Source organism: Quercus lobata, chromosome 4, assembly GCF_001633185.2.
Source record: "Quercus lobata isolate SW786 chromosome 4, ValleyOak3.0 Primary Assembly, whole genome shotgun sequence".
In the NCBI taxonomy this organism is placed as follows: Eukaryota; Viridiplantae; Streptophyta; class Magnoliopsida; order Fagales; family Fagaceae; genus Quercus; species Quercus lobata.
Window position 1 is genome coordinate 90,676,463 of NC_044907.1, and position 10,323 is coordinate 90,686,785.

General features: G+C 33.0%; 1 protein-coding gene across 1 annotated transcript; it reads left to right on the forward strand.

Annotated features, from left to right (window-relative positions):
• Positions 1 to 446: 446 nt before the first annotated feature.
• Positions 447 to 5,225, forward strand: LOC115988098 (probable serine/threonine-protein kinase Sps1). Its single transcript, XM_031111735.1, has 3 exons — positions 447 to 548; positions 673 to 775; positions 4,769 to 5,225. The coding sequence occupies exons 1-3, from the start codon at positions 489 to 491 to the stop codon at positions 5,104 to 5,106; spliced, it is 501 nt and encodes a 166-aa protein (XP_030967595.1). The 5' UTR covers positions 447 to 488; the 3' UTR covers positions 5,107 to 5,225.
• The last annotated feature ends 5,098 nt before the right edge of the window (positions 5,226 to 10,323 follow it).

Consider the following 10,323-nt stretch of genomic DNA (forward strand, 5'->3'; position numbering starts at 1 on the left):
AAAAAACTATTTCTGTTAATAATATTATACTCAATCCATCTTTATTTAATCATCCTACTGTTTGAGACTTCTTGTTATAGAAAACACACAAATTTGAAATTCATACTTAAATTTAAGACCCTTGATAGGAAAAAATTATATTGGTTTAATTAATCATTAGCTTTTAGCTTTATTATTTGAGTTCTTAAAAGAGAAATAGTATTTTTCACTACAGTAAATAGTTTTTTTTCCCTGCGCATTGCGCGGGTCAGCGTCTAGTAAAGATAATTGTGCATGTAAAACGAAGTAAGCTTTGCCCACTGTTTAATTTCCCAACTGTTTTTGCGGCGAGATCAGTTTGTCTTGTGTTGGTACATAGTGTAAAGAACATAGAACTCGGATAAATTATAGTTTTGATTTGGAATGGATTTGACTTACGAGAATTTACAGGATTGACTTGTCTGGAGACCATAGAGATATTAAAAGGTCTGGCTTCAGGTTTGGCTTATATGCATCATTTTCCCATCATCCATGGCGACCTTAAGCCTGAAAATGTTGTCTTAACTGTGGTTAGTGAGGAAGTGAACCTTGAAAATGCTATATATCTGTTTGAATAAAATATTAATAATATTTTTTCTTAAGTTAGGTTTTTATTTTATTTTTTATGCTGAAGTAAATTTTCTATTCATGCAGGAGGGAGTTCCAAAAATAATAGATTTTGGTTGTGCTAATGAGGGCAATGGTGCATGTCGACGCATGTCTATAGGTTACGTGCCTTTTGAATCTCTGAGCTGTGGTAATTTATCAATCTCCAGTACTTCTTTGCCAGCAAACATATGTTGACTGTTTCAGTTTTTCTAAAACCCAATCCCCTTGTTATTTTGGCTTACATAATGTTTCCTAAGATGTCAATATGTTATTTTTCTGCTTCTTCATTTTTTGCCCTCCAAAAGTTGCAAATAATTTTGTCTTTGTTTGCATATGCCCTATGGGCCTGCTTGCCCAAGAGTTTTGGTTAGCATTGTTTCGCATTGAGTTATGAGTTGTTGCCATTGTGAAGAGAACCCCCACACATTTCATGGTTACAAGAATAATATTCCAACTTATCCTATTTTAGGCTTTGGGAATGTCTACTTCTATAGCAGCCCAACCCTTCATACCAGATTTCTTCTTCCATGTGTAGTTTAGGTGTTCATTGGCCAGAAGGAAAATTTGTCAGTTATGGCTCTATCTTGAACAAAGGCATTTTGGTACTGCAAAATGATTTCTGCATGATCGGCTTGAGTCAATTAACAAGCACTTTCATGGCTAACTTATAAGCTACATTACGCATGCCAATTGGACGAAAGTCTTAGAGGTTTCTTGGCAACTCCCTTTTGGCTATCAAGACAATGTGAGTGTTGTTTAGCTGTTTCAGAAGGAACCCTGTGTATAAGAGGATAGAGTTGATGAGATTAGAGAGTTACTCGGCATTTCTCATGTTTGTTTGTAAAAGATAGCCGGAGTTCCATCTGGTCTAGGGACATTGAGAGGTGACATTTGTTAAATGACCGACAGTACTTCCACAGTGAATCTTTTTGACAGCAATCCTGTTGTAAATTTTGTAAGTGCTGGCAATGAAAGCTTTATCAATTTTTGTTCTAGCTATTGTATTGCCCATTCCTCTAGAGTGGTGTATATATCACTATCAATGAAGTCAATCAGTAGAAAAGACTGGATTTGGGCTATGTCTTCTATCCGCCCATCTTGTGGATCTCTTAAAAGTTTAGATTCTATTGTTACTTCTTCTCATCTGACCTAAATTATGAAAATACTATGTATTCTGTTTTCCTTTGATAATCTAGTCAGCTCTGCCTTTTTGCTCATATTGCTTCTCTGTTTATTAGTTTTTCTAGCTGTTGCTCGGTTCTGCCTTCCTTTAACTTCCACCAAGCTTGTCAAAATTTGTATGCAATTTTTGAAGTTTGCATGAAGTTTTTTTGATTTCCTATTAAGGATTGCCAAAGACAATCTTGTTCTAGTGCTTTAAGTGCCTTGACAGCCTTTTGAGTGTTGTTACCAGCTTGTTGCCCAGTGAGCCTTGTACTTCGTTTGCCCATTCTCATTTTATGACCTCGCTGTTCTAAAATCTGTAAGGTCTTGTCACAAAGGGGGTCTTTTATATGTATTTAATATCAAAAGGTTCATGATCCGAGACAACAATTGGCATGGTCAAGGCTGCGGTATGAGGGAAACTTGCTAACACCATTCTGAATTAAGGAAGACTGTCTATATGTTCCATGATTCTTGTTCCCCCTGCCCCTTGTTAGCCCATGTAAAGTGTCCCCCTCCTGATTTGATAGGAATCATCCCTGTTTGATCCAGTAGATTGTGGAGTTCTCTTGTTTCTTTTAACTCTATAACCTTAATAGAAAGTTTATTTTCCGCTGCTAATATCTAGTTAAAATCTCCTGCCCATAACCATTTCCCCTGTATTCTTCTACTGCATTCACTTAATTTCTCCTAAACTTGATTGGCATTGAATCCATCTTGCACTCCACTATATATCCGCTTCTCTTGTTACTCAATGTCCATTAAAAACAAAATCAACGGTCTTATTTAATTGTCAATTTTATGCAAATGGCACTGTAGATGATGTGCATTGATAATAACTTAATTTTGCATTTTTATATCATTATTAGAAAGTATTATCATACTTATTTTGAAGTAATTCATGCATTTCATATTTGGTTTTGGAATAATGTTGAATAATCAATTTTGTGCTTAATTGAATCTTATTGCGTGAATTTGTCTTTTGTAGGAGAATGGAATTAAACAAGTGGATTTGTGCAAAGAAGAAAACTAATGGACTTTACTTTTACAAGGGCCATGATAAAGTTAAAGAAAATCAACTTAATTAAATTTAAGTCCAATTGAAGCAAGGAATCAAAGGAAATTTGCACCAAATCCAAGTCCAATTTGGATTAGGATTCCAAACTGCACATCAGTTAGTATTTTCGGCATAACTTTCGGCTCAGAAGTCCAATTGAGATGATTCAAGTTGGGCTAGAACGTTAACTTAAAGGGCTACAACTTTGTAGTTTGCCAAAAATACTAACTGATGTGTAGTCTAGAATCCTAATCCAAATTGGACTTGGATTTGGTGCAAATTTCCTTTGATTCCTTGCTCCAATTGGACTTAAATTTAATTGAGTTGGTCTTCTTTAACTTCATCATGACCCTTGTAAAAGTAAAGTCCATTAGTTTTCTTCTTTGCACAAATCCACTTGTTTAATTCCATTCTCTTACAAAAGACAAATTCACACAATAAGATTTAATTAAGTACAAAACTGATTATTCGACATTATTCCAAAACCAAATATGAAATGCATGAATTACCTCAAAATAAGTATAATAATGCTTTCTAATAATGATATAAATATGCAAAATTAAGCTATTACCAATACAGATCAGTAGACATCAAAATTTTATGATGTATTCACAACCATCCAATTGTTCGTGTTAAAATATTTGGGATCAAATTAATCTCCAAATGATGACGTGGACGATCAGCGAATGAAATCAAGCCACGTGAAAACATCAAATGAAGAAAGCCATATGGCAACGTCAGAAGAAAAGACCTATATGGAAAGTTCTTATTAAATAAAATACCAAATTAAATTCATAATTCAACTCTCAATAAATGCTAAGAGAAAATTCCAAATTAAAGACTATAGAGTTGCCTATAAATAGAGGCTTCTCATATGAGGAAGGGGAGAACACTAAAAGAGAAAATACTACCAACACTTTGCCAAAATAGAGAGTCATCTCTAAAGTTCACAAGAATTCCATTGTTCATCAAGGCTTATTCCTACTTCTTCAAATCAAAGTTGGGATTTTCCTTTAACCTAGTTCGAGATCAAGTCAATAGCCCTCACATCAAATCAAGCATGTTCAACTATTCATTCAACTTGGAGACATCAAAACACGATTCAAGATCAAGCTTCATAACCCCTTCGGATTGTAATGTTTCTTGGAGATCAAATCAGAGGAATTTATTGTACTCTTTCATTGTAAAGATTCATACAGAGGATTTGATTATTTGTTACACTATTTCGTGATCATGTGATTTATCTTTTACGAAAATTGTGTGTACAGGCACATATTCTGTATGAGCTTGTTTTAAGCTGGAAAGTCCATTCTAAGATCTTAAATAGATATTTGAGTAATATTTGGCATAATCCTTGGTTTGTGCTTGAATCAAAGTTAATTGTTGTTTAGTTAATGCTTATGATACTCATTTCATCTCTTCTTCACAAAGACAAGACCTTGAAAATTATGAAGCATCTAGAGATGACCAACACATGGCTGCCTGTCTTGTATTAAAGTTGTGCAACCAGGTTGACTAACAAGAGCACTTGCGCTAAGATATTAGCCATGGTAGGAAGTCTACAAATTATTACACATGATTAAATAATTAGGCACGTGTGCTACAGCTAGTTGGTAGGGCTTGTAATTAGTTACTTCCTAACTAGCATATTAAATGATTTGCCTTTTTTTGTTTGTTTGTTATGGTAGAGCTTATTGAGTTATTTGTTAAGAATGTGCATCTTAAGATTGCTTTTGAGAATTTTAATTTACGGATAGAGTTATTATGTCAAAGCTGTGTGTAATATACTCTAATAGATGATCCTAAATTCTTATTTTGTATCTACTTGCCATATTTATGCTTTTCCTTGCCCTTTTTTTCTTTTTTCTTTTATGTATTCGATAAATTTTTTAAATGAATTTCTATAATTGGTCTTGACAGGGATATCAATGCCATATAATGACATCTATGCCCTTGGAGTGATTACAATACAGTTAATCACAAAGAGGGCTAATTTCATTGGACCAGATTACAAACATGTGAGTACAATAGCGGAGGAGGAGTTCAAAGAAAGTGGACATGTACTTCATCAGACTTTGATAACTAGCGGTTGCAATCAGCTTGAAGCAAAGAGAATCACCAAGCTAGCCCTAAGTTTGACGGCAATAGGAAGCCACCATCAAACAGCTGAAGAGGTGCTCAACAAATTATGTTTCTTGAGAGAGAAGAGAGTTACAAAATGGATTAGAAAAACTGTTGAATTCATTAGACGTTGGTGAAACTTAGGTGTAGATTCATTACAACTTTATTTGTAAGTTTTTGAGTTTGACTAGAGCTGTTATAATGTTAGGTGTTATGTAATTTTCGTTTAGGAATGAATAAATGTATTATGACAATTACTCAAAAATAATTCTTTTTTTTTCTACAATGTTGTGACTCTGAGGATTGAATACTAGTTACCAAAGTAAATCAAAAGCGAATGGATTAATGGTTTATGACATATACAGCCACCAAGTTCAAAAGTGACATTGCTGTGAAATTCTTAGTTCCTAATAAAAACTTACACACACAGTCCTTATGTTCTCTCTTATACTTACTCTCAAAGTGTAATACCCTGTTCCAAAATAAACAAATAAATGTTCCAAAATAAACAAATAAATAAAAAGGAGATTTACTTTTAGGGGTAACTTAGTAATTTCTGGTATTAAAGTTAGTAATATTTATACCCTAATTGTATCATGTAAACCCTATGTAAACCCTAGCCACCCTAAGGATTTTGCTTTTCATGCCTAAGATTTCTAAGTGGAGTTGACGTCCACCCCCCTCCCCCTCCTTCCCCTCGCCCTTTCTCCTTTCTAAGAAGCCAACCCGTATGCATCTAGTTAGCAAAAATTTCATCACTAAAAGAACAACACTTTATCCCATGATTCTTATTGAGGGCAGTGTAACTAGATGCTTGTGGGCCATTATGGGCATTACTGATTTGTCCTGTAAGGTTCCTTATTGATGGATAAAAGATGAAGTCAATACCAATTATATGAAGATTTCCAAGGACCTAGTCTTTTCACATGTAAAGCATCTTTGCCTTGTTGTCACTGTGGTGTTGGATGGCATTGAGATTTGAGGTCCAAGGATCTAAGTGACAAACTTGTTTGGAATAAATTCTTTTTTTAGTTTGCTAAAAGGGTTTGCATTTGATTGGTCCTGGAAAACTACAAGGATTTTGAATTAACTTGGAATTGAGGTGGGATCTAAGGATTTTAGAAGAAGTGTTAGGGAGAATTTCTTTTTGGCATGGCTTTTGGAGGTAAGTAACCTTATCCTAATTGATTTTATCTTTGCGTATTTTAACTACTGAAAATTGTTTATAGTTGTTACAATTTATTTCTATTATATTACTGATTTCAAGTAAAGAATTAGCACAAATATATCTGATTACTGAATATATGATGTATTTTATTTAATTTTTTTTAGCTATACTAATTCAAAGTAAAGAATAAAGAATTTCCACCAATAAATATTAGCATTGATTATAAGATTTATTTTATTTTATTGTTTTTTTTTTAGCTATATTGATTTAAAGTAAAGAATTATAGAAATATCACAAATAAATTTGAATATTGAATATACGATTATATATATATATATATATATATATATATTTGAATAAGACATATTTTGTTAGAAACTATGATTTCATATATATAATTATGAACAATTCGACTATAAATTTATTCGGATACACAACCAATGGGGGTTATTCATTCGTATTCTGATACCCAAACCAATGGGGGTTATTCATTGGTACTCTGATACCCAAACCAATGGGGGTTATTCATTGGTATTCTAATACCCAGCCAATGGGGGTTATTCATTGGTACTTTGATACCCAAACCAATGGAGGTTATTCATTGGTAGTCTGATACCCAGCCAATGAGGGTTATTCATTGGTACTCTAATACCCAATCACGAGCATATAGCGTGACCATAGTCATAAGATTGTTAAGAATATGAATTACATTTGAATATTTGAACTACTTTGAGTCCTTAAAACTACATACGTGATTTTGAAAATGTTTGAGTGTTTGAACTATTTTGAGTCATTAAAACTGCTTATGTATTTTTTTGGAACATATTGTAAGTTATAGCTTTGATATATGGAAAACTGACTACTTTCTAAACCATCTATGATATATTTGTCAGATTAAAGTATGTGATCTATTTGCAACTTATTATTTTAAGACTATGAAACTCCTTAGTTATTTTTGAAAATCCATAGTATATTGTAACTTTTGAAGACTCATATTACATCATATTACATCTTATTACTTTACAGATCTACTGCTTGATAGAACTTATTAGGACTTTGGTTACTTATTGAGTAGTCAACTCACCCCCCTTTTTTCCCCTCTAGTTTCAGATTGTGAAAAATAGCAAGTTTTGGGAGTTTTTGATGTTGTGTTGTGAGCAGGAAAGAAGCTTAGTGATTTTGGGATTGGATGGTCTTCTAATAGTTTTATATTTATTGGCCAATTGGCATTATGTACATGAGGTTTGAATTTTGTTCCTTTTAAATTATTGGAGATCTATTCATAATGAAATTATTGAGGAATTTTGGATTTATTTGATTTAATTTTTGAGGATAAATTTTAGATGCTAAGAAGGCCTTGCATACTTATAGGGTGCTTACTTTATAAGTGTGCGTGTGGCGGTTGTCACGTACCTATCTTTATAGTTGGGTTTGGGGCGTGACAATTTTAATAGTATCAGAGCTTAGGTTATGATCTTGTAGACTTTATGCTAGGTTTTGATTTAGAATGAAATCTGCGCCCTAGGTATTACAATTCCAGTTATTGTTTGTGAAGGTTATTAGGTCATAGATAGTGTTCTTTTGATGAATTGATGAGAAGTGTAAGTGAGGTTCCATCATATGATGATTTGTCAGGTCATATTTGAAGGATTTGATATTTATGTCTATGTGGTTATGCATACGTGACTTATAAATACAAAAGGGAGGATTTTAATTGATATACTTCTATGATCTTATACTAGTATTGAGTGGGTGTATTTTATTCTTGAAAATTTTGTAATTGATCAAATTGGTTATTAAAACTTCTTCTTCCCATTAAAAGGAAAAGAGAGTGAGAAAAGATGAAGCAAAGGAAATCTTCCTGTTGTTTTGTGACTGATCTTTTGAAAACTCATTTGATAGTTTTGCCTAATATAGTCGACCTACCTAAGGTTAGTTTGATCTGTAGGAGATTCTCAGAGGTTTAATTATTGAATGATAGTTTACTATATGCCCTATTCAGAATTTGGAGTGCTTGATCATTATTAGGGAATTGACTATTGTAAAACTTTATTTAGGGGTTAAGGTTTGATGTTAGAGATATGATTCCTTGATTTTAGTTTATATGGAGTAAGGAAATTAATGGAAAGTTCGTAGTATGAAGGAAAAGTTAATTTGTGGTTATTGTAGTTCACATTATATTATATGTTATTATATAAATTCTGAGGGTGTGTAAAGAATTCAGTAATATATTAGTCGACTTCCTTGGATTCTAATGTTAAGGACCGACCTTCTTTTGGATCATTGTTCTTGTTAGGGTTGACCTACATGGATTACCATAGCCTAATTTATGTGTGAGGTAGTCCCTAATTGTTTTTGAGACATGTTCTATTACTTAGAAGTTTGAGGTCCTCAATTTCTTTCTATGGACTTGGAGCATTGTTTAATATCCTGGGGAAATAAGTTTTGATGCCAGAAATGTAATTCTTTGAACTTAACTGATAACAGTTAATGGATTGGCTCAATAGAAAATGAAGTGGATAAAACACAAGTATGTGGTAGTACTTAATTGGACTAGTGAACCATATTTTTGATTGGATATTGAAGGAGTTGGGATGGCAAGAGAGTTTATTTTGAAAGGCTATTACAATTTGAATTATAGTCAATTGTTGTACCTTTTGTTTTATATTGACAGATGGTTAGTGATTATAATTTGCAATGTACTCTTAAGTTCTAGATTGCTAGGACTATTATTTGTAAGGTTAAAAAAATAAATAAAAAAAGGGATTGAGATACTTTAGGGACTATTCCCTTCTAGCTGATTTATACTTAGAGATTTGTTTTCATAATAGGCAATGTAACTATAAGGAACCCAGCTCTTTAATGAGTTCCAGCCCAAGTATCATTTGGAGATTTAAGGTGAATAAATGTTACTTATTTGAGAAGATAAATTATGGTTAAGATAGAGGTTCTATGAAAGACCTTATATCAATGCTCAATTGATTATTGTGGTGATTTTGGAATTTCTTTTCTTACAAAACTTGAAGAAGAGAAGATATAGTGATATACGCATATGTTGTAAATTAGTTTTGAACTTAGGAAGGATTGGAACTTTGGATGCACTGCTTAATTTTGAGGTATAGAATTAAATGGATGCTAGCATTCAATGGTCTATGGTGAATCTCAAAATTGTGGATTTCCCTTCTTGTAATTTTTGGAGAATACTTAGGCCTTGGAATTTTGTTGAAATTAATAATTGATGGAAAATCAGTTATTGTGGTTAATCTATACGAATGGGCCTTGGAACTTTTACTCATATTGGAAGGAACTTATAGAGCTATTTAGACTAGAGATATGTATATCTTTAAAGAATCTTATATATTTTTTTCGTAATATGGTTGTTCTTAAACTATGGGTAATTGAGTAAGAGATTATGCGGCGGAAGCATCATGGCTCTATTTGCTTTGGAAATTTTTTTATTTTACAAATTTTGAGGGAGGAAAAGCCTACGCATATGTTGTGAAATAGTTTTGAACTATGGTGATGAGTGATAAATTTGTATAGATCGATACAATTGTGGCATTAGAGTAGCGCAGTAGAAGCGTGATAAATTGGTTCAATTTGTGATGAATTCAAAGGACTGAATTCTTATAAGTGGGGGAGATTGTAATACCCTGTTCCAAAATAAACAAATAAATAAAAAGGAGTTTTATTTTTAGGGGTAACTTAGTAATTTCCAGTATTGAAGTTAGTAATATTTATACCCTAATTGTATCATGAAAACCCTAGCCACCTTTTCACGCCTAAGATTTCTAAGTGGAGTTGACATCCACCCCCCTCCCCCTCCTTCCTCTCTCCCTTTCTCCTTTCTAAGAAGCCAACCTGTATGCATCCAGTTAGCAAAAATTTCATCACTAAAAGAACAACACTTTATCCCATGATTCTTATTGAGGGCAGTGTAACTAGATGCTTGTGGGCCATTATGGGCATTACTGATTTGTCCTGTAAGGTTCCTTATTGATGGATAAAAGATAAAGCCAATACCAATTATATGAAGATTTCCAAGGACTTAGTCTTTTCACGTGTAAAGCATCTTTGCCTTGTTGTCACTGTGGTGTTGGATGGCATTGAGATTTGAGGTCCAAGGATCTAAGTGACAAACTTGTTTGGAATAAATTCTTTTTTTAGTTTGCTAAAAGGGTTTGCA

Bases quoted from the DNA above. Each gene is read 5' to 3' on its own strand.
- LOC115988098 (XM_031111735.1), top strand. From the start codon at position 489: ATGCATCATTTTCCCATCATCCATGGCGACCTTAAGCCTGAAAATGTT. The intron at 549-672 runs GTTAGTGAGGAA...CTATTCATGCAG, and splicing joins AAAATGTTGTCTTAACTGTG to GAGGGAGTTCCAAAAATAAT. The intron at 776-4,768 runs GTAATTTATCAA...TGGTCTTGACAG, and splicing joins TTTTGAATCTCTGAGCTGTG to GGATATCAATGCCATATAAT.